Source organism: Protopterus annectens, chromosome 4.part0 (assembly GCF_019279795.1).
Source record: "Protopterus annectens isolate FY-2018-M chromosome 4.part0, PAN1.0, whole genome shotgun sequence".
In the NCBI taxonomy this organism is placed as follows: Eukaryota; Metazoa; Chordata; order Ceratodontiformes; family Protopteridae; genus Protopterus; species Protopterus annectens.
This window is the reverse complement of record NC_056733.1, coordinates 906,782,964-906,808,899: the sequence shown is the minus strand read 5'-3', so window position 1 is coordinate 906,808,899 and position 25,936 is coordinate 906,782,964. Positions and strand designations below refer to the sequence as shown.

The 25,936-nt window shown below is 40.5% G+C and overlaps 1 protein-coding gene across 1 annotated transcript in view; it reads right to left on the bottom strand.

Annotated features, from left to right (window-relative positions):
* The window catches only part of LOC122799664 (melanotransferrin-like), a 560,015-nt gene that overhangs the window by 375,304 nt on the left and 158,775 nt on the right, over positions 1-25,936 (bottom strand). The window contains exon 5 of the mRNA XM_044068867.1: positions 25,335-25,497. Coding sequence (XP_043924802.1) covers positions 25,335-25,497 — 163 coding nt within the window. The remainder of the gene's footprint in view (positions 1-25,334; positions 25,498-25,936) is intronic.

The following is a 25,936-nucleotide window of genomic DNA, read 5'->3' as shown; positions in this document are numbered from 1 at the left end:
GTAAGGGTTTGAGTGGAGACCAGTTGACAGATTTTACTAGATTATTCAGGGTATTAGGATAAAAGTTAGAAATATTTCAGGTAGTTCTGAAACTGATTATTTTAGGTGGTGGGTGATTTCTCTACTGGTAAATATGTGGTGATGGTCACTAAGGGCATCAAACAATACCCCTGAGATAGCATACTTGCTGGGATCAGAAATAAGTATCCAGTCAAGGATAGAATTTTTATGACTCACTTTGCTGAGTTGAGTAGGGGAAGAGATCAGCTGTTTGAACCCGTACAAGAAGCTGGGTGTTGGATGCCACAGATAATCTGATAATGTTAACGTTGCCTAAGATAGCAGTTTCAATACTAATATTTGTCGTTATCCAGCAAAAAATGTCTTCTAAGAAGTTAAAATTATTACCAGGTGGTATGCAAAGGGCAACTGTACAAAGCTTCATGTGTTTACTAACATAAAACTTAGAAGACAGATAAGTTCCGCAAGTTTGGAAGGTTGATGTGTTAGTTTTGAGGGGTAAGAAACTTAGTTATTACATACAATTGCAACACCTCCCCCTTTTTGCGTAGACTGTCACATCGAATTATACTGTAGCCAGGGGGATAGTATTTCAGAATCTTTTATATGGAGTTTTAGCCAGGTTTCAGTAATGACAGTAATGCCAGGTGAGTATTGAAGAAACCATGTTTGCAGATCTGCAGCTTTGTTTAGAATACTATGAATGTTAACTGATGTAAGGAAACGTTTTGTAGCTGTTGTACAGGACTCAGGGGCAGAGGATAGTGGAATGCATGAGGTTGAGAGGCCGGGGTTGGTATGGATGTCACCACAAAGAGTGATTTTAGAAAAGAGAGAATTAGGATTAGTTAGTATTTTTTTATAAAGTATTTGAATTTATTCCAGGTTATATCAAAGAGAACTGAATGCTTATGTGTTTTGTATTTGGAAAGTTAAATAGGTTAGGTTGGACATTAAATACATTTGAGGAAATAGATATGAAGGAAGGTTTAGCCTGAGTATAGGTAGGGTAGCTGGTAGTGTGTGAGTGTGAATAAAGTGTGAGAGAATATCATGATAGGTAGCAAAATGAATAGTAGAGATGTGAAGAGGTCAAAGAATAACATGGTAGATACAGAGGGCTTTGAAGTAGTTAAGAGGGGATTATAGCTGAATGAAAGGGAAAATATGTTAAAGGAAAAGGGAGAAAGATGAGAGGAAAATAGATATGAGTAGAAATGGTTTGCTGGAGATTCCAGGCAGAGTGGTCCTTTATTATGGAGATGGAGAAACGTTAAGGTTTTAATAGAGTATAGTCAGGCAGAGAAATGTAGGATATACCATGGTGTAGTAGGGTGAAATTGTGAATTAAAGGAAGCATTAGGAGAATGCTTAAATGGCTGAAGTCTATAATAAAATGTTTGTGCATATTATGTTTCTGTCAATATTATGAAATAAAGGGTAATATTCACGGGCACACATATTGGGTAAAATCAGGTTATACTGGCTAGGCTTGTAAGGGCTGTTAAGCCATTAGCCTAGTAATCTCTGGTGAACCTATGTAGAAGGACTTGCTGAGGAGGAAGAAGTGACTCTTGTGCAAGAGGGAAAAGGAGAATAAAAGTATAGACTGTAAAGTTAGACCAACACAGAAGAGTAAATTAAGTGAGGAAGTGGGGAAGAATAAGTGTGGAGAGAAGGTCACATAAGATTGTAAAGGGTTTGTATGAATACTACTGGATAATGAGGTAATAGCAGGGATTGGTGAGGCTAGCAGGAAGAGGAGGAGATAGAAATGAGGAAGGGGAGGGTATATGTTCACTATAAATGCAGATGAGGAGGTGGGTGGGAATTGATGATAGGGTAGGGTGGTGTAGTGAGCCCGAGCATAGCGAAGATGAACAGAGCAGGTTAGAACCCCTTATAAATGGAGGTATCATCTCAACAAAAGCAATCAGCGACAAGGGAGGTAAGAGAAGATTTAAACAGGAGTGTGAGTGGTTTTCCTAAAATACTGTGAGTAACTCAAGAGGACAGTAGAGTAGAGAAAGTTTACAAAAGTTGCTCATGGGTAAAAAAGCCATACATTAAAGCCAGGACAAGCTGCTCACAGGCAAGAAAGACATATGTCTTAAAGTAAAATGGCTTTAACAAGCCTGAAGTACATTAACATATGAAGTGTCCATTTTCTTTAGTAGTAGCGCTGGCTGCAAGATCAGTGGCACAAATGTTTTAGCAGCTTATCTAGTGGCAGTTGTTTATACTGTCTGCACTGAAAATACTTTTACAGGCTGTACATCAACCTAGCAAAACAGAGATAATTTCATGCAGAAAGATGGGGAAGCCAACAATGTTTGAGACCAGTTGGAAGGGGCAATCTTGCAAATCTAGTGGCCATCTTATATACTGTATGCACTGAAAAACATTTTTGCAGGTCCACCAATCCACTTAGCAGAATACAGATACATTTATGCAGAAAGATGAAGAAAATGATGACTTTCAAGACTGGGTGGAAGGGGTAATCTTACAAGCCTAGTGGCAGTCGCATATACTGTCTGCACTGAAAAATATTTTTGCAGGCTCCAAATCCACTTAACAGAACAGAGACAATTTTATGCAGAAAGATGGGGAAGCCAACAATGTTTGAGACCAGTTGGAAGGGGCAATCTTGCAAATCTAGTGGCCATCTTATATACTGTATGCACTGAAAAACATTTTTGCAGGTCCACCAATCCACTTAGCAGAATACAGATACATTTATGCAGAAAGATGAAGAAAATGATGACTTTCAAGACTGGGTGGAAGGGGTAATCTTATAAGCCTAGTGGCAGTCATATATACTGTCTGCACTGAAAAATATTTTTGCAGGCTCCAAATCCACTTAACAGAACAGAGATAATTTTATGCAGAAAGATGGGGAAACCAACAAATATTAAGACTGGGTGGATGGGGCAATCTTGCAAGCTTAGTGACAGTAAATATTTTTTGTAGGCTGGAAATCCACCTTGCAGAACAGAGATATTTTTATGCAGAAAGATAAGGAGACAAATGTCTTTCAAGACTAGGTAAAAGGTGTAATCTTGCAACCCTAGTGGCAGTCTTATATACTGTTTGCACTGAAAAAATATTTCTTAAAAGTTGGAAATCCACCTTGCAGAACAGAGATAACTTTATGCAGAAACACAGGGAAACCAGTGACTTTTGACAGTGGGTAGAAGGAGCAATCTTGCAAGCCCTGAGCAGCTATGTTCCTGTGTGTGTGGTTGTGGTGGGATGCTGTACTGACACTAAATCGAGTTACAAATCCTTTACTATCTTTATCACTTTCTTCCCTAATAACTTTTAAACTTCCAAAGGAATATCATCTATTTATCTATTTATTTATTTATTGACATTTGATTACCGGGAAAGTCTGACTGGGGTAGAAGCCCATTTTCAGTGGAGGCCTGGGGAGAAAAGCTTCAAATTATTACAAAACATTTTAAGAACAATAATTTTACAATCTTCAAAAATAAAACAAAAACATCTACAGTTTAAATAATTATAACAAATTAGACATAATATAAAAACATTGGTTAAGAATTCATACAAGGTATATGACAGTCAGTTAATATTTAGAGAAATTTTAGACAGCATGTAGAGAAATTAAAGGTAAGTTAGTCTAATACAAATAGGAACTGCAATATGAAGTGAGGAAAAACAGTCTTATGGTATATTTAGAGAGAAACTCAGGGAAGAAACTTAGCAGTAAGGAAGTAAATGAAGGTAGAGTAAGAAGTTATAAGGAATGAAAGGTACTTGTTCACATTTAGGGATATAGGTTATCCTGGTTTTGAGCAAGAACAAAGCCAGATTTTGGCTAGGAAGTCTTTCAGAGTGGTTTTGAAAGATGGGGGGGAGGGGGGCAGGGTAGAGACCTGAAGGATACAGGTAAGGAATTCCAGCCCTTAGCAACCTAGTACAAATACAGACAATGCGCAGCAAATTTGTTAAGTTTGTAGATAGACATCTATTCCTGGAGACTTTCCTGCAGATTGGTTATACACCACCATTTTTATCTCATCTCCTGCTATACTAACTGTTACTAAACTGAGCCTTATCTACCTCTAACCTTAGCATGTTTAATTCTTCCATAAACATTTCCATTCGCACCTTTTCTTGATTTCCACATTTCTCTGTTTTATACAGATTTTCATAAAAATTCTGATATATCTCCAATACCTCTACAGGATATCTGGTTATTTTTCTTGTTATAGGCCCCCTAAGTTTGGAAAAACCCTTTCTAAGTCATTGTGTCAGAAGTTTTTAAACTCTGGAGTTATTGTCTAAAAACAGTTGCTTAACTGCAATCTTTCTAAACTCATGCTTAGTATTCAGATATCCCTTTATTTTCTCTTTAGCACTATGCAATTGTGTCTCCTCTTGTTCTGTGAGATTCTCCTTATTTTGTAATACTTGAACCTTTGTCAGTCCCTCTAAATAGTTCTTATTACTTCTTAACCAGATCTCTTTTTCTTGTATTTTCTACCCTATTTTTTCCAAATACCTTTACTGAACTATCATTTGTGACATAGACAAATTTACATTCATATTAATCACACTACAATTAACATAACAAACATTTTACTTCACATGTACTGCTATATATCATATAGCCTAAGCAACATTACATAAATTATTCAATTCCTGCCTTTTTAAACAAGAAACATCTTTATTAAACTATCACCTACTACATAGGCAATCATATGTTTATATATATAAAAACAAACCACACCAACACAATCCATTATTCCCAGCTATCATATGTGACTGTTTTTTAAATGTCTATTTCTAGCTTTTGTGATACAAGCAAACACTAATGTTTGGCAGTTGATCCTTTATACATTTTTGTCTTGTCATCAACATTGGAACCTATGTTGTATTTTACAATACTTTTTGTACTAAGTACATTCAAGTGCAACTTGGACAATTGGATAGGAAACTGGAAATTCATCCCTGGTTTGGCACTGATGTCTCTAATGGACACAGGCAACCTGTAAATGGTTCATCTCCCAGGCCCATGCTTACACTTATCAAGGGTATCAGAAGTTGTCAGACATTTGGGATGTATCGCTAGGCTTAAAAAGGCCCTTGTGGTAGTTAGCCTAGTAAACATCTATGAACCTATAATGAAAACCCTTAAAAAAAAAAAAAGAAAACACAATCCAAGAACACGCCATAACCTGTTATCTTAGTACAAACACACATAACTATGTACATTTTCAAATGTTGTTGTGTCTTTCGGCTTTTCCCGGTTAGGGGTCACCACAGCGGAACTCTGGTCCGCTAATGATTGGCAGTAGATTTTTATGTGCCGAGTTGCCAACTCTGATGCACAACCTTCAACGAAGGTACGCCTATTCATGCATGTCTCCACACAGAAGACACTCTAGCTGAGAATCGAACAGGACGTCTTACTGTGAGGCGACAACACTACCACAGCACCACCACCGCAGATATGTACATTTTCAAATAATGAAGTTTAATCCTCCTAATATGAACATTTGTGCCAAATGCACAGCTGCTAATACAGGCCATAATTAACCTGAAATTGAGGTTAATCATGCTAAGATGAAGCAGACAAAATCCTGGAATGAACCACCACGAACTAAAAACAACGTCCTTATTTATTGACAAATAAAACATATAAGTAAAATACACAGGAGCTCTATTATGTGATGAGCGCTTTCGGCTATTCAGCCTTCATCAGATCTAATGAGAGAGCTCTAAACAATTAGTTAAAATAGACAGTCCCAACCAATCATACACTTATTACTTGCCATCTTCCTGTTCTTACTCTCACTGGAAGTGAAAAAAGCAAACCAGCTTAATATACAGTTATAGTATGAAGTGATTACAAATGTAAAGTTAATATATCTTTAGACGTCTATTTCTTAGGGTTGGTTTTATTGGCACAATATTATTAATGCCAGGATGCCTGTCAGCTCTAAGATTTATGATCAACTCTGTCTCTCGAACTTCAGTTAAGTTTTTAAGGTCACCAACATGAATATTGGATTTAATGAGATCCAGAACCATAAAAGTAACTGAATGTGTAGGAAATTGTATGACATGACTTACTAAGGCATTCTTAGAGTCTGCTTTCAAAACATCTCATAGGTGCTGGATAATCCTGACCTTGAATAGTTGGTTAGTTTTACCTACGTAGAAGGCTGTGCACTTTCGGCAGCTGGCAAGATAAACTAGATCTCGGGATAGACATGTGGCATATCCATTGAGATAGAAAGAATGATTCGAAATAGGATGTGTGAAGGAATTGCCAGTGTTTATGTATGGACATGCTTTACATTTGCCACATCTATAAGTGCCTCTTTTGCATACTTTTGTAATCACTTCATACTATACCTGTAATATTAAGCTGGTTTGCTTTTTTCACTTCCAGTGAGAGTAAGAACAGGAAGTTGCCAAGTAATAAGAGTATGACTGGTTGGGACTGTCTATTTTAACTAATTGTTTAGAGCTCTCTCATTAGATCTGATGAAGGCTAAATAGCCGAAAGCGCTCTTCACATAATGGAGCTCCTGTGTATTTTATTTATATGGTTTTTATTTGTCAATAAATAAAGACATTGTTTTTGGTTAGTGGTGGTTCGTTCCAGGATTTTGTCTGCTTCAGTTGTTTTACTTGCCTACAGAATGACCTTCAGCTGTTTTAGGGTGTTTTTTGCTTACATCCATGCTAAGATGCCTGCTATTGCTTGTGCTTCTATGTACACTTACTAGTGTCTGCTCTTTTTCATAGCTTCATATGATCATAGATTACTAGGCTACCAACCCGAATGTCATTTTAAACCTAGCCATTTCATCCAATGTAATACCAAAAAAATGGTAGTCCATATCCAATATTGCATTCAGTGATGATTGCTCATGTCCAGGAGAGTTGTGGGAGCTATTCTATGATCATAGGATCATAGAAAGTTATTAGGTTAATGGCACTAGGGCCCTTACAAGCCTAGCCAAGTTCTGCCCTGGTTTCCATGATCAACACCTACTGCCCCTGTCCAAGAAGGACACAGGTGGAACCCCCCCATGTAGATTTACAGTTACCCTTTTAATCATCCAGATTACACTTGAAGAGGGCCAAAGAGGTGTTCTGCTTGACATGAATTGGGAGTCTGTTCCTCAGGTGTGGTAACCTCTGGGAGACAAACCTGCCCCTCCAGCAGGTTTTATTAATGTGACATACCAGGTTAAGATCTTCAGAGTGAGTAACCCGTGAGCCATTGGAATTACAGAAATGCAGCATTTCCAATAAAGCAGAGTCAGATATTGCCTTATACGCAAGGCAAAGATCACCTCTGAAACGTCTGCTTGAAATGGAGTAAAGTGACAGTGATTTCAGCCAATCCATAAAGGACAGATGCTGAATACCTTGTGTTCTCCTTGTGAGGAACTTTTGTGGTCTCTCCAATTACTGCAGGAGCTTGGAAAGGTACATACCAAAAGGGGCATTGTACTCAATTACTGGCCTGATGAGGGAAGAGTACAGGGAGTTTATAACTTCTTTTTTTCTGGAGGCAATGCTCTTACTTATGAGATGAGCAATGCAAAATGCCATTCTTACCACTGTGGAGATATGGTGATCAAAGGTAAGGTTGCTGTCAACCTGTGTGCCCAGGTCTGTCACCAGTGAGTCCATGCATAGGGTGACTTGGCACCAATCATTCATTTGCGCAAGACCCTCTTGTAGGATATTGACATAATTTGGGGATTCTATGACTCACTCCCAGTTTGCAGTCATCAGTAAACTTTGCCAGCTACAGGCCTTTAGTTTTTGCTTGCACTTCTGAGAAATAGATTCTGAACAGTAGAGGTCCCAGGACTGATCCCTGTGGAACACTGCTGGTTGTGGGTCTGCTGTTGGAGGTGGATTCCCCTGTTTTAACTGTAAAGGTTGTATCGTTGAGCCAGTTAGTGACCCACCTAACGATAAAATGGTTGATACCTGGCTGGGTGAGTTTGTCAGTAATACCTGAGTGAGAATAGTGCCCAAAGCCTTGGCCATGTCAAGGTAGGCTGTATGCATAGCCTTCCCCTCATCCAGGGCTCTGGTGACTGTCTCAAAGACATCCACCAGGTTTAACAGGCATGATCTCCCTTTGATAAATCCAAACTTAGATTGCCTATATATCTGTTGATAAGGTCCACAATGATTTGTTCCATGGACTTGCAGATAAGGCTAGTCAGACTAATAGGTCTATGGTTTCTGAGGTCAGTGGTAGCAACACCTTGTGCAAGGGGATAACAGTGGCCATTTTCCATTCAGCTGGGACAAAGCTGGTGCTTAAACTATGATTGAAAAGAGTATTCAATGGTGTTGCTAATTCTTGTTGCCGCCTATGTAGGAAGCACCCTTGGATGTTATCAGGTCCCATAGATGCTGTGTTTTTGGCCTTAGAGAGGGCATTTATGACCTGCTCTGTAGAGATATAAGGTGGGAGACAAGTGCAAGGAATGTCATGGGGTATGTGTGGTGGAGACAAGGGAGTGAACTTTTCACAAAACCTGTCAGCTAACAGGTTTGCTATGCCCACAGGCTCAGTGTATGTGGTATCAACTACCAGTTTGGCCTAAATCTTGGTCTTACCTTTTAGGCTACAGATGTAACTGAAGAATGCCTTATGGTTGTCCTTAGTTAAGGATGCTAATCTGGATTCATAGTTTGTTTTGGAAGACTTCACAATAAGTCTTATTTGCTAGTTTAAGCTGAGGAGGGAGTGTTTCCAGTTTAGGGCTTGTTCCCTCTTACTTTTGGATAACAATTTCTTCCTCTTATTGTAAAGCCTGTTAATGGCAATTGTCCACCAGGCAGGTTTGTTTTTCCTTGAAGAGCTTGTTTTGGCCCTATCAGGTATGACAGCAACAATGCAGTTATAACGGTGTTTGTACAAAACTTTGGTGTAGGACGCGGCATAGTTACCAGATACATCTGAGGGAGAAGATGCAGTGAAACTATTTATACCATCCCTTAGAAGGATATAAACTGCTTTGGAGAAGTTCTTTAGTTTCGTTGCTGCTAAGGAGGGGTCCAGTATGATAGTTACTTCGAATGAGACTGATATGTGGTCAGATTTGACAAGGGAAGACCTCACAGTGGGGGTGCTACAGCAGTCCCCCTTATTAGTAAGCACCAGATCCAAGATGCTGGCGCCTCCAGTTGGGGTATCCACCAGTTTGTCCAGGGCATTGGAGTTAATGAACTCAGGAAACCTTTGAGCACGAGTAATCTACCCAGTCAACAGATGAGTAATTAAAATCACTCAGAACCATGGTGTTTGGATTTATCTTGATGGATTCAGTTATATCCAAGTAGGTAGAGTGGGTGTCTTGGTTCATGGAGGGGGTCCTGAAGCTGGCAATGACTTTAATAGGTCTCCTACATTCACACACATACACACACACACACACACACACACACACACACACACACGCACGCACACACACACACACGCGCGCGCGTGCGTACGCATACGCACACTCACACACTTATTACCTGTTATTCATCTAGTTTTAATCCTGCACCCTTTTTGGCAAATTGTTCATCACAATAACAGAAACAAGCTTGAATTTCTACTGCTTCTTCCCATTGCGGAGAAAACTTAAGCCATTTTTACTCACAATATCTCTGTACAGCAAACATCGAAACATAAGTTCTTGACATAAGGGTGCTCAACTCTGTCAGTATGTCTTAATCTCCTTACTGAAGTTGCTATTTATTGTTCCATGGACTCTGACCTCTTTCTTGTATATGTTTTTCACCCTTGGCTATCATTCTCAGGAGACAAATGATGCATCGCTCACTTCCAGGTTCTATATACTGTGGTCAGGCCACTGTTCTCTTGTCTACTGTTATTTTATTTTTCATTCATTTAACACTAGCTAAGCAGCTCACAGAATAATTTTAGCCATGCCCTGGAGCCCAGACTTCACATTTAAGAGTCAGTGTTGACTAATGTTGCAATGATATCAGCAGTAATACGTATCACTAAGATGAATATTAACACAGGAGATGGAGTGGCTTCACAGAGTAAAATATGGCAGCTTCCAACACAAGTTCCTCATCTTTTCAGTGACTATTTTCTGTTGCAAACAGAAAGGTTCTACATCTATTCTCTAGACTGCAGGTTCTCAAACTCAGACTGTTGACTGTGGCCACACTGTTTAGACAGCTTACCTGGACTTGGCAAAGGCCTCACCATCCCTCATGCTAATGTAATATGTAGGCTTAACACACTACAAACTGATGTCTATGGGGTGAGATAGATAACAAATTGGCTAAAGGATAAAACCCACACATTACAAGTAGCAAGTATATCATTGCTGAGTATGACTGTGAGCAATGGTGTGTCATAGGGATATGTCCGGGGACCCCCTTTTTGTTTGTCATTTACTTTTCCAATCTCCAAGACACAAACAAAAACCTTTGGCTAAGTAAATTTGCAGACAACAGTAAACTGGGTTTCACTAGTAAATCATCCTTTGACACCGAGGCTCTGCAACAAAAACTAATACTTGGTGTGCTAATAATGGGAGTAAATTAAATGCAAAAAAATGCAACATTGTTACATTTGGGAAACTCCTCTATATATAAGATACACAATACCCCACTCCAAAATGAAAATGTTGTTAGAGAACTTGGAACTTGGGCAGATAACACTCTCTCTTTTGATCATATAACCAATAGTCAGGCAATCCTTCTATTTAGCACAGCTGACTGGCAAAGGGATATGCTCCAACTCTAAAGAAGCCATTGTCACCCTGCACTCAGCATTGATTAGTTCAATTATTGAATACAATGTCCCTTTTGGAATGTACATCAATAGACATATCAAACAGCTAGACAGACCCTAGAGGTCCCTAATAAAGACAATCACTGGTTTAAAAAACTGAGCTATCTGGAAATGCCAGAATGCAAATGCCCAGAGATTCCTCTATTTTATCAATGCAAATGCCTTGAAACAGTTAGTCGATACCCCCAGAAGAGGTGATAATATCTTGGACTTGGTATTAACCAACATGAATAACCACTGTAGCACCCCTATAGTATCATCCTCTCTGGTAAGATCCGACCATAAAACGGTCACTTCCAAAGTCACCATCTCCCCCAACTCTCCTCTAGCTAGGGTCAAACAAAAAAACTTCTCCAAAGCTGATTACAACCTCCTGAGGGATGGTATAAACAGCTTCACAGCCCCCTCCCCCACTGTAGGAACTGGCACTAATCTTCAAATCTACACCAAAGTACTAAACGAGCACTTATATAGCTGCATGGAATCAGGAATACCTGACAGGACTAAATCATCCTCCGCAAGGAAAAGTAAACCTGTCTGGTAGACATCTGCAATAAATAAACTCTACAATAAAAGGAAACAATTACTGTCCAGGACCAAGAAGGATCAGGTGCCCAATGGAAGCAATCTCTCCACAGCCTGAACAAACAAATAAAAGCAGTAGTGAAATCCTCTAAAGCCAACATCAGGTTCAAATTGGTCACATCTACTAGAGACAATCATAAGGCCTTCTTCACATATGTCCGCAATCTCAAAGGAAGCACCCAGACCTGTTCAGAACTGGTGGTCAAGGACACCACATACATAAATGCTGTAGATATAGCCAACCTACTGGCTGAATGATTCAGTGAAAACTCCCCTCTGTCATCAAAATCAGGACATCCCCAGTATCTGTCTACCTCCCCTTATCTCTAGGGAACAGGTCATCACTGTCTTCTCAAAAGCAAAAAATACAGCCTCCATGGGACCCGATAACATCCCAGGCTGCATCCTACATGAACTCAGGCATGAACTTGCAGCACCATTAGACACCCTATTAAATCAAAGCCTTAGTACTGGCTTTATCCCAGCCAAGTGGAGGACAGCCACTGTCATCCCTTTACACAAAGGTGGAGTGTCCACCGATCTGGGAAATTATAGAACCATCAGCCTAACTAGCCTGATCTGCAAGGCCATGGACTGGATTATCATGGACCTCATTAACAGGGGCATTAGCAACCTCCAAACACTTGACCCCACACAGTTTGGCTTTGTCAAGGGAAGGTCATGCCTGTTAAATCTGGTAGACTTCTTTGACACAATCACCAAACCCATGGACGAGGGGAAGATGGTGCACACTGCCTACCTTGACCTGGCCAAAGCCTTCGACACTATTCCATAGTAGATAAACTCTCTCAACTAGGCATCAATCCATATGTTACCAAATGGGTAGCAAACTGGCTCACTGATAGAATCCACCTAATCAAAATAGTGGAAGCCACTTCAAGAAGTAGACACATAATAAGCGGCATACCCCAGAGATTGGTCTTGGGGTCTCTGTTGGTTGGGATATACTTCTCTGAGGTGCAGGCCAAAACAAGTGGGCTATGGCTGACCAAGTTTGCAGATGACTGCAAGCTGGGCACAGTCATCAATTCCCAGGTGATGTGGACGTCCTACGTGTTGAAAGACGAAATATGTCAATTGGAAAGTAACATTAAAAAGGGTTGCAGTGTACAAAATCAGAATGAGTTTTTTAATAAACTGTTTGTCGAAGTTGACAAACATTCTCTAGAGGTTACCAACAGAAAGCAATCAAAACTTGAACGGGATATCACTAGTTATCGGTCTAATTCTGCTTACAACTTTTTTGTACCTGGGAACAAGGAACCCAATTCCAGGGCATTAACTTCGTATTACGGCAACAAACGCCTTTACAGCAGTGTTACCAATAATTATAACAAATCTTTATCTTCCGACACTAGTGCAAATAGGAAAACAATATCTACAAGCCCGGGTTGTGTTAGTAGTTTGCTCGGCCATTGTAATGGTATCAATACTGACTCAGGAAAAACGGGTAACGAATCCGTTAGTCATCTTGCCAGCAACATTTTGACTGACGGAACCAGTAAGGTAACTATTACTAATGCCGGTGTTACTAACACTGGCAATTTGGCTGAGAACATTATTTCTGACATGTCGAATTCAGGTGGTTCAGCTTTTTTAGGAAAAAGGGCTTTAAACAACAACAAAAAATCTATGCTAACCAGGAGCAGGACGTTCCTGGGTTCTCATTCGTCCGAGGAAGAGAACTAGATGATGGAATTGAAAAAGACAAAGATAAACTAAACTTTGACATTATAAACCTTACTGACTACACTTTTGGTGATGATGAATTTGACTTGTTGCGACGTGGTCTCAATTTTGTTCCTACTGTTAGAGCGGACTATGCAAACACTGTGTTAGATATTAAAAAATTTTCCAGGAAATTAAATCTTACTTATATATTAAACGACATACCTGTTGGTAACAATACCTTGATTAAGCCTTCTGTGTACAATCCCCCTTTGCTACATACCATAAAAATCTTTGAGGAGTCATGTGTCAATGAGCTTGAAAATATTTTTTCTGGTAAACCCAGATATAGGCATAATTTGAGTTTCAAAGAAAGAAAAGCATTTAATAAATTGCGTGACAACAATGGTAGTTTACGCTTTATGAAAAGCGATAAGGGAGGTAATATTGTCATTATGACTCAGGAACAATATAACAATAAAATGCTGGTTTTGTTAAATAACCAGGATGAATATGAAATTGTTACCCCCTATCAGATAAAGAAGAAAGAGGGGTTTATACATTCACTGTTATATGATGCCCTTATGAACAATGAGATTGACTTGGATGTTTATGAATTTTGTGTGATCGAGAAACCTAGGGTAGGAGTTTTATTTGGTATACCCAAAACACATAAACATCTTACGGACCCCCCATTTAGACCTATCGTCTCTTCTCCCCATTCAGTTACTGAGGGAATTTCACTGGTTCTTGATGCTACTCTTGGACCTCTGATTTCAAAACAGGAATCATTTATCAAGGATTCATGGCATTTCCTAAACAGGGTTAACAAATTTGCCATCAAAGGTATATTTGACCCCAGTAAACATATTATGTTTACCTTAGACGTGGTATCTTTATTTACCTGTATTCCACACGATGAAGGGATAGAAGCCGTACGCACTTTACTAGGTAAACACAAGGATTTTAGCTCTGGCCAAATTTCCATCATTTGTAGGTTCCTTGATATTTTACTTCATCACAATTATTTTCTGTTTGGGGACTCTTATTATAGACAAAAAAGGGGGGTAGCCATGGGGTCTTCAGCTGCACCCTCTTATGCCAACTTAGTCATGGCCTGGTGGGAGGATTTTTTTCTAACCCCGTTGAAGATCAGGTTTGATATGTTGGCATATTTCAGGTTTGTCGATGATTTGTTCTTTATCATTGAAGGGAACAGTGAAACAATGGGAGATTTTGTTACAGAGATTAATAAACAGGTTGGTTTTTTAAAATTTGAACCAGGGAATTCTGGATCAATAGTTAATTTTTTGGACGTCTCCTTAAGATGGGATTTCACAGAAAGTAAATTTAATAGTAGAATATATCGCAAAGATACCTTTACGAATAGTTATCTTCATTTCGACAGTGCCCATCAAAAACACACCATCAAGAACATTCCAAAGGGACAGTTCATTAGGGCCTGTCGAATGACTTCATCCGAACAGGATTTGTATGATGAAATTTCTCTTATTAAAAATATGTTTTTAAAAAGGGGATATCCCTGTACTATGTTGGATTTTTGGTGGTCAAGCCTTATCATTTGTGCCTTCATCCTGGTGGTCTGTCTCCTTGCCTTGGATTTTTTTGGTTTACTTTGTTGTGGTTTTTCGTTTGGTTGTATCCACCAGTTTGTCCAGGGCATTGGAGTTAATGAACTCAGGAAACCTTTGAGCACGAGTAATCTACCCAGTCAACAGATGAGTAATTAAAATCACTTAGAACCATGGTGTTTGGATTTATCTTGATGGATTCAGTTATATCCAAGTAGGTAGAGTGGGTGTCTTGGTTCATGGAGGGGGTCCTGAAGCTGGCAATGACTTTAATAGGTCTCCTACATTCATATACACACACACACACACACACAGACACACACACACACACGCGCGCGCATGCGCACACTCACACACTTATTACCTGTTCTTCATCTAGTTTTAATCCTGCACCCTTTTTGGCAAATTGTTCATCACAATAACAGAAACAAGCTTGAATTTCTACTGCTTCTTCCCATTGTGGAGAAAACTTAAGACATTTTTACTCACAATATCTCTTTACAGCAAACATCGAAACATAAGTTCTTGACATAAGGGTGCTCAACTCTGTCAGTATGTCTTAATCTCCTTACTGAAGTTGCTATTTATTGTTCCATGGACTCTGACCTCTTTCTTGTATATGTTTTTCCCCCTTGGCTTTCATTCTCAGGAGACAAATGATGCATCGTTCACTTCCAGGTTCTATATACTGTGGTCAGGCCACTGTTCTCTTGTCTACTGTTATTTTATTTTTCATTCATTTAACACTAGCTAAGCAGCTCACAGAATAATTTTAGCCATGCCCTGGAGCCCAGACTTCACATTTAAGAGTCAGTGTCGACTAATGTTGCAATGATATCAGCAGTAATACGTATCACTAAGATGAATATTAACACAGGAGATGGAGTGGCTTCACAGAGTAAAATATGACAGCTTCCAACACAAGTTCCTCATCTTTTCAGTGACTATTTTCTGTTGCAAACAGAAAGGTTCTACATCTATTCTCTAGACTGCAGGTTCTCAAACTCAGACTGTTGACTGTGGCCACACTGTTTAGACAGCTTACCTGGACCTGGCAAAGGCCTCACCATCCCTCATGCTAATGTAATATGTAGGCTTAACACACTACAAACTGATGTCTATGGGGTGAGATAGATAACAAATTGGCTAAAGGATAAAACCCACACATTACAAGTAGCAAGTATATCATTGCTGAGTATGACTGTGAGCAATGGTGTGTCATAGGGATATGTCCGGGGACCCCCTTTTTATTTGGCATTTACTTTTCCAATCTCCAAGACACAAACAAAAACCTTTGGCTAAGTAAATTTGCAGATAACAGTAAACTGGGTTTCACTAGTAAATCATCCTTTGACACCGAAGCTCTGCAACAAAAAATAATACTTGGTGTGCTAATAATGGGAGTAAATTAAATGCAAAAAAATGCAACATTGGTACATTTGGGAAACTCCTCTATATATAAGATACACAATACCCCACTCCAAAATGAAAATGTTGTTAGAGAACTTGGAACTTGGGCAGATAACACTCTCTCTTTTGATCATATAACCAATAGTCAGGAAATCCTTCTATTTAGCACAGCTGACTGGCAAAGGGATATGCTCCAACTCTAAAGAAGCCATTGTCAACCTGCACTCAGCATTGATTAGTTCAATTATTGAATACAATATCCCTTTTGGAATGTACATCAATAGACATATCAAACAGCTAGACAGACCCTAGAGGTCCCTAACAAAGACAATCACTGGTTTAAAAAACTGAGCTATCTGGAAATGCCAGAATGCAAATGCCCAGAGATTCCTCTATTTTATCAATGCAAATGCCTTGAAACAGTTAGTCGATACCCCCAGAAGAGGTGATAATATCTTGGACTTGGTATTAACCAACATGAATAACCACTGTAGCACCCCTATAGTATCATCCTCTCTGGTAAGATCCGGCCATAAAACGGTCACTTTCAAAGTCACCATCTCCCCCAACTCTCCTCTAGCTAGGGTCAAACAAAAAAACTTCTCCAAAGCTGATTACAACCTCCTGAGGGATGGTATAAACAGCTTCACAGCCCCCTCCCCCTCTGTAGGAACTGGCACTAATCTTCAAATCTACACCAAAGTACTAAACGAGCACTTATATAGCTGCATGGAATCAGGAATACCTGACAGGACTAAATCATCCTCCGCAAGGAAGAGTAAACCTGTCTGGTAGACATCTGCAATAAATAAACTCTACAATAAAAGGAAACAATTACTGTCCAGGACCAAGAAGGATCAGGTGCCCAATGGAAGCAATCTCTCCACAGCCTGAACAAACAAATAAAAGCAGTAGTGAAATCCTCTAAAGCCAACATCAGGTTCAAATTGGCCACATCTACTAAAGACAATCATAAGGCCTTCTTCACATATGTCCGCAATCTCAAAGGAAGCACCCAGACCTGTTCAGAACTGGTGGTCAAGGACACCACATACATAAATGCTGTAGATATAGCCAACCTACTGGCTGAATGATTCAGTGAAAACTCCCCTCTGTCATCAAAATCAGGACATCCCCAGTATCTGTCTACCTCCCCTTATCTCTAGGGAACAGGTCATCACTGTCTTCTCAAAAGCAAAAAATACAGCCTCCATGGGACCCGATAACATCCCAGGCTGCATCCTACATGAACTCAGGCATGAACTTGCAGCACCATTAGACACCCTATTAAATCAAAGCCTTAGTACTGGCTTTATCCCAGCCAAGTGGAGGACAGCCACTGTCATCCCTTTACACAAAGGTGGAGTGTCCACCAATCTGGGAAATTATAGACCCATCAGCCTAACTAGCCTGATCTGCAAGGCCATGGACTGGATTATCATGGACCTCATTAACAGGGGCATTAGCAACCTCTAAACACTTGACCCCACACAGTTTGGCTTTGTCAAGGGAAGGGCATGCCTGTTAAATCTGGTCGACTTCTTTGACACAATCACCAAACCCATGGACGAGGGGAAGATGGTGCACACTGCCTACCTTGACCTGGCCAAAGCCTTCGACACTATTCCCCGCATAGTAGATAAACTCTCTCAACTAGGCATCAATCCACATGTTACCAAATGGGTAGCAAACTGGCTCACTGATAGAATCCACTTAATCAAAATAGTGGAAGCCACTTCAAGAAGTAGACACATAATAAGCGGCATACCCCAGAGATTGGTCTTGGGGTCTCTGTTGGTTGGGATATACTTCTCTGAGGTGCAGGCCAAAACAAGTGGGCTATGGCTGACCAAGTTTGCAGATGACTGCAAGCTGGGCACAGTCATCAATTCCCCAGGTGATGTGGACGTCCTCCAAGAGGGTCTCACCCAAACAAATGACTGGTGCCAGAAACATGGTCTCAAGCTGAATGCGAAAAAATAGGTCCACTTCAGAATCTTGAAAGCTCAAAATCTAGAAATTCAAAACACTGAGACCAAAATCTCAAAAGTTCAAAATACTGAAAACTCAAAATATTGAATCTAATAATATCGAAACAAATACAGGACACAAAGCCTTACTATACTCCAGGACAAGTACGGAAAGCTTTCTACATGGCCCACCTCATAAGTACGGGTATCTCATCCAGGGACAAGGAGGTCATAACATCCTTGTATTCTTCCCTTATAAGGCCAGTTATTGAGTACAGTGCCCCCTTCGGCATGTACCTCGCAAACCACATGCAGCAGCTGCATAGACCACAGAGCTTCCTTGCCAGGAGAATCCAGGGCTTCAAACACCTACCCTACAAAAATAGGCTAAAACCCCTGTCCCTCTACTCAGTTTCATACAGACTCCTCAGAGGTGACCTCTGTTTGGCATACAAAGCAATCTCAAACCCCACTTTGATGGGACTTCTGCATATCCACAAGTCAAGCTCCACTCGAGCAACCCATATGCGTGACATCAACCTGGTCTGTGATATCAATAGAACTTGTTGGTGGGACAGATTTGTATCCCAGAGACTCCCCCATCTGTGGAATAGACTCCCTCTCCATGTCCGGCAGAGCACCTCATTATCACTTTTTAAGTGCAACCTGGATAACTGGGTGGGAAACAGAAAATACACCCCTGGGGTTCCACCTGTGTCCCTGCTGGACAGGGTACTGGGTGCTGACTTGTCTAAACATGGGCTAACCTCTTGGCTAGGCTTATAAGGACCTCAAGGCCAATAGCCTAGTAACCTCCTATGATACTATGGAAAGACTAAAATTTCTTTCTCTGTATTCAGTATCCTGTAGATTCCTAAGGGGTGATATGTGTCTTGCCTTTTGCTCCATTAGGAATCCAACAGTCCTGAACCTTTTTTATTTCAATACATCAAATAGCCCCACAAATGAGAAACAGGGATCTGAATCTTCACCGGCATATAAGTAGAACAAATAAAATAATTAATTAACCATCACCTTTCCCTTCTCTGGAACAGACTCCCATTAAACATAAAGCAGTGTGCCACACTAACATCCTTCAGAGGGAGGGTTTGTCATAACTTCACCCCTCATTTAATTGGCATGGCATTTCCCAAGAAAGAATGCTAAGTTTGAGTGTGGGTATTGGCAAGACATATATGGCCAGATTAGTTAATTCTTTTGGAACACCTGTGAGTCTCTGATCCTAACAGGTAGTGCAACCAGCTTTGTAGCTCCATCTGCATTGATCACTGTTTGGATGGTGATTTACTTACCATTTGAGGAAGGGGTGGGCAACATCATTCTGAAGGCTGCAGCTGTCTTCCTCCAGTTTCTTTATCATGCAATGACAGAGCTAGGACATAAAATAACAGTGATCACACTGTGATAGTGCCTACAAGATATGTCACTCTTACCACTCCTCCCCCATCAAAGAACTTATAAAATAACAGCGATCACACTGTGATGGTGCTACAACATATGTCACTCCTACCCCCTCCCACATCAAATAACTTATAAAATAACAGCGATCACACTGTGATGGTGCTACAACATATGTCACTCCTACCCCCCCCATCAAAGAACTTATAAAATAACAGCGATCACACTGTGATGGTGCTACAACATATGTCACTCCTACCCCCTCCCCCATCAAATAACTTATAAAATAACAGTGATCACACGGTGATGGTGTTTACAACATATGTCACTCTTATCCCCCCATCAATGAACTTATAAAATAACAGCGATCACACTGTGATGTGTCTACAACATGTGTCATGTCTACCCCCTCCCCCATCAATGAACTTATAAAATAACAGTGATCACACTGTGATGGTGCCTACAACATATGTCACTCCTACCCCCCCCCATCAAAGAACTTATAAAACAACAGTGATCACACTGTTATGCTGCCTACAACATATGTCACGTCTAACCCCCTCACCCATCAATGAATTTATAAAAATATCAGTGATCACACTGTGATGGTGCTACAACATATGTCACTCCTACCCCCTCCCACATCAAAGAACTTATAAAATAACAGTGATCACACGGTGATGGTGCTACAACATATGTCACATCTACCCCCCTCAACCATCAATGAACTTATAAAATATCAGTGATCATACTGTGATGGTGCCTACAACATATGTCACCCATACCTCCCCTCCCCCATCAACAAACTTATAAAATAACAGTGATCACAATGTGACTGTGCCTACAACATATGTCATGTCTACCCCCCTCCCCCATCAATGAACTAACAGCGATCACACTGTGATGGTGCCTACAACATATGTCACGCCTTCCCCTCTCCCCCATCAAAGAACTTATAAAATAACAGTGATCACACTGTGATGGTACCTACAACATATGTCACTCCTACCCCCCCCCCCATCAAAGAACTTATAAAATAACAGTGATCATACTGTGATGGTGCTACAACATATGTCACTCCTACCCCCCCCCATCAAATAACTTATAAAATAACAGCGATCACACTGTGATGGTGCCTACAACATATGTCAATCCTACCCCCCCCCCATCAATGAACTTATAAAATAACAGTGATCACACTGTGATGGTGCTACAACATATGTCACTCCCACCGCCCTTCCCATCAAAGAACTTATAAAATAACAGTGATCACACTGTGATGGTGCCTACAACATATGTCACGCCTTCCCCTCTCCCCCATCAAAGAACTTATAAAATAACAGCGATCACACTGTGATGGTACCTACAACATATGTCACTCCTACCCCCCCCCCCATCAAAGAACTTATAAAATAACAGTGATCATACTGTGATGGTGCTACAACATATGTCACTCCTACCCCCTCCCCCACCAAAGAACGTATAAAATAACAGTGATCACACTGTGATGGTGCCTACAACATATCTCAATCCTACCCCCCTCCCCATCAATGAACTTATAAAATATCACTGATCATACTGTGATGGTACCTACAACATATGTCACTCCTACCCCCATCCCCCATCAAAGAACTTATAAAATAACAGTGATCATACTGTGATGGTGCTACAACATATGTCACTCCTACCCCCCCATCAAAGAACTTATAAAATAACAGCGATCACACGGTGATGGTGCCTACAACATATGTCAATCCTACCCCCCCCCATCAATGAACTTATAAAATAACAGTGATCACACTGTGATGGTGCTACAACATATGTCACTCCTACCCCCTCCCCCATCAAATAACTTATAAAATAACAGTGATCACACGGTGATGGTGCCTACAACATATGTCAATCCTACCCCCCCCCCATCAATGAACTTATAAAATAACAGTGATCACACTGTGATGGTGCTACAACATATGTCACTCCCACCGCCCTTCCCATCAAAGAACTTATAAAATAACAGTGATCACACTGTGATGGTGCCTACAACATATGTCACGCCTTCCCCCTCCCCCATCAAAGAACTTATAAAATAACAGCGATCACACTGTGATGGTGCCTACAACATATGTCACTCTTACCACCCCTCTCCCATCAAAGAACTTATAAAATAACAGTGATCACACTGTGATGGTGCTACAACATATGTCACTCCTACCCCCTCCCACATCAAAGAACTTATAAAATAACAGTGATCACACTGTGATGGTGCTACAACATATGTCACTCCTACCCCCTCCCACATCAAATAACTTATAAAATATCAGTGATCATACTGTGATGGTACCTACAACATATGTCACTCCTACCCCCATCCCCCATCAAAGAACTTATAAAATAAACCTGATCACACTGTGATGGTGCCTACAACATATGTCACCCATACCTCCCCTCCCCCATCAACAAACTTATAAAATAACAGTGATCACACTGTGACTGTGCCTACAACATATGTCATGTCTACCCCCATCCCCCATCAAAGAACTTATAAAATAACAGTGATCACACTGTGATGGTGCCAACAACATATGTCATGCCTACCCCCCTCCCACATCAAAGAACTTATAAAATAACAGTGATCACACTGTGATGGTGCCTACAACATATGTCATGTCTACCCCCTCCCCCATCAAAGAACTTATAAAATAACAGCGATCACACTGTGATGGTGCCTACAACATATGTCACTTCTACCCTCCCACATCAAAGAACTTATAAAATAACAGTGATCACACTGTGATGGTACCTACAACATATGTCACTCCTACCCCCCCCATCAAAGAACTTATAAAATAACAGTGATCACACTGTGATGGTGCCAACAACATATGTCATGCCTTCCCCTCTCCCCCATCAAAGAACTTATAAAATAACAGTGATCACACTGTGATGTGTCTACAACATGTGTCCCTCCTACCCCCCCTCCCCCATCAAAGAAATTATAAAATAACAGCGATCACACTGTGATGGTTCCTAATACATATGTCACTCTTACCCCTGTCCCCATCAAAGAACTTATAAAATAACAGTGATCACACTGTGATGGTGCCTACAACATGCAGGTTGTATTGGTGTGTGCGTGTGTGTGTGTGTGTGTGTGTGTGTGTGTGTGTGTGTGTGTGTGTGTGTGTGTGTGTGTGTGTGTGTGTGTGTGTGTTGCAAGTGCATTTGTTAAGTACCATGCTCCATGGCAATACGCCTACATCTGACATATGACAGGATGCTATTTAACTTGGTCTAACTAAAATCATTTGTGTGGCTTGTAATGTCTGTGTAGGAAATGTAATAAATTTGATTTTTATTTTTGTAAAATGCTGTTTCACTTGCTTATGGTGTGGTTATGGTATTGCAGATAAAAGTTTTTGATCTGAGAAGTGTCTTATTGAACTTTAAAGATGTTCTATCATGCTCCATGGCGAAGGCACGTTTCGCGCAGAGCGAAAATAGGGTGTTCCACATTTTGATCATTTGTCACACATTGTTAGGGTCTTTGCTCCACATTGGCCTCTTAAGAGGTTGCGACCTATGAACATATGTAATGCCTACTCCCTTCCCCCATCAAGGAACTTATAATTCTATGTTGGTGGCTAGCAGTAGGAGACAGGAAAACAGTTTTCACAGCTATAGCCACTCCTAGGGTAGTAAATCATTCTGTCTGTGGTATGACCCTCCTCTTACTAAGTGATTCCCAGTCACCCCCCTTGTGTTCTGAATCTATTCCCCACCATACTAGGTCCAATATGTCCTTCCATAGCTCTTCTGTCCAAAACTGGCCAGCTCTATGTCTCCGACCTTCAATCTGGCAACCTGATATGTCCAAGAAGGTGGCTGTGAAGACAAAAGATGGAACCTATTACTGATAAGCTGATGGCAAAGAAATGCAGACTAATATAATCTGCTTAATGCATGCCCTTATATGTTTGTCTGTCTGTTGTGCTGCTACTAAGCCTAAGTCATGCCTATGTCCAAATTAGCAGAATATGACACATTTTGTGGTATCCAGCACTTCAGATGTCACTAGCAGCAGTAAGCCAGCTACACAATGCATGTTATAAAGTTATGACATCTACAGCTCACAGCACTTATGCCAGCCACACAACACATCCTACAAAGTCATGACATCTACAGCTCACAGCACTTATGCAGTGTCTCCCTCACCTTTTTTCTGTGACTGTCCCTTCTATCATCCTGCAATCGTATGCCCCTCAGCTGCTTTTTGTCTTTTTTATAAACTTGCTTTGTAAACTTTATGCACGTATGGGAGAGAGCTACCTCTCTCTGCTACAGTCCTTTTCACTCTCTTCATGTTTAAATTCTTTAGTTTTCATGCAGCTTCTCACAGAGGCTCTGCCATACCATTTCCATTCTTTCTTTGATTTGTAGTCCCAGTCATGTGGATGCAGTGCCTCCAGAACTGAAGAAGCACAAGGAGTTATTTTAGTTTTCACTCCTATTTCTGGATGTTGATGATGTCATCCATTCATTCTCCAGCAGCTGGTCATTCTACTCAGGTTTTGTGGACGAGCTGAAACGATTCTGGCACTCAGTGGGCAAAAGAATTGATGAGATTCTATTTCTTTTCTGGATGGACAGCCTGACAGGCACACACAAGTGAGCGCACATACATGCACACACACACATACGCACGTGCACGCACGTGCACTCACAAATACACATGCACACTTGCACTCATGTTTACACACACACACACACACACACACACACACACACACACACAGACACACACACACCTCTACATGTAATTTTAGAGGCTGATTAGTTCACCTTCTGGAGTGTGTTTGGGATGTGGAAAGAAACCAGAGATCCCACAGACAGAGAAAAGACATACAAAGAAAGGACACAGCCCCGCATACAGGGAGCCATAGCTGGGAACAAAACTGGAGAATGAAGTGGTGTAAGGCAGTAATACCAAGTGTTGTGACACAACACTACCCACTCACTTACAATTAGCTGGAATTCTTCTCTCCGCATAGTACCATGTGCCCGCTTTACTATTTCTCAGGCTGATGTACTTGCGAAGGTAAATCTAATTAGCCATTTGTAGATATCACCCTCTTGTCCCTCAAAAGTCATTAAAAGTCCAGCTTCATATACAGAGTGAAGACAGTGGCTTAAGTGGATGTAGTTACTGAGTTGCAGTGAAGGAGAAAAGCATAACTAGCCAGAGTTGAAAGGGCTGTAAGTTAACAATAACTTGTTATAACATCAGTATCATATATGTATAACTAATAGAGTCATCTTCAAAATATGCTGCAGGTATCCAAGGACAGAGTCCTAGAACAGTAAAGAGTGCTGTACTGTACTCCATGGTAACTGGTCATCTCAGACAACAGGGTAATGACAATCAATGCTGGTGACACCGCCCAGAGGAAATGAAAGTAACTGCACATGGAATGGGTAAGTCCAGTTTCTCTGGTACCCCATTCCTTCATCAGACTCTGTAGCTGCACTTTCTCAGGACTGGCAAGTGCTTCTGCTCCAGCTGTGGGAAGTGGATATTTGAAGGAATAAAGGAGCAGTTGGCCGATATTGGTTCCATTCCTGGGAGATAAATACTGGGAAAAAATTGGGAGAGCGTCACAGAAAATGAGGACTTTGGAAGGCTTAGCACAGTCTCATGATCATGGTGGCCTTCCCAATAGACAGAAGAAGAAAATATCAATCCACGGCCACAGGTGCCACGAGAAAAAGGATAACCACCCTGTAAGTCATCCAACCAATGAGATAAGTGCTGAAAACTCTTACCTGAATGCACCTTCAGAATCAAAATACGGCTCATTGTCTGTAGTTTCACAGAAGTGGTTTTTGCTCATGACATAGGACTTCTCTCCTTTACAGAGTGAACATAGCTTTGGAAGAGTCGCCCCAATTCCAGGAATGCAGCTGGCACTGAAATAATCATTTATAGCTAAAAGAAATAAAGAAACTGTTACAAATAAACCTGAAGGGCAGCCTTCACTACTGGTGAGACAGACATTGTGCACACTGACAAATGTTATGGTGATATATAAACTGTACTTTGAATTTACACCTGAATAATAATAAACACTCTTTTTTTAAAGAATTTTGAAATTGATTATGATGTTCACATAAATGGCCATACAATCACAGATGTCTTCACTAAAAAAGCACAGTAGACTTGTTCTAGCCTTAAATACAAAGGTAATAAAAATCATAATAAAACTAAAAAATAATATTAAAAGGTATTATTGTTTCACTTTTTCCACAAAGATGTGGCTGTTTGAGGATGCTGATTTGTCAGTGGTGTAACATCTACTCCGATGGGTACATAGTGCATTAATGGATTAGTACTCCATCCCAAGATGCTCACTATTGAAACTAAACTC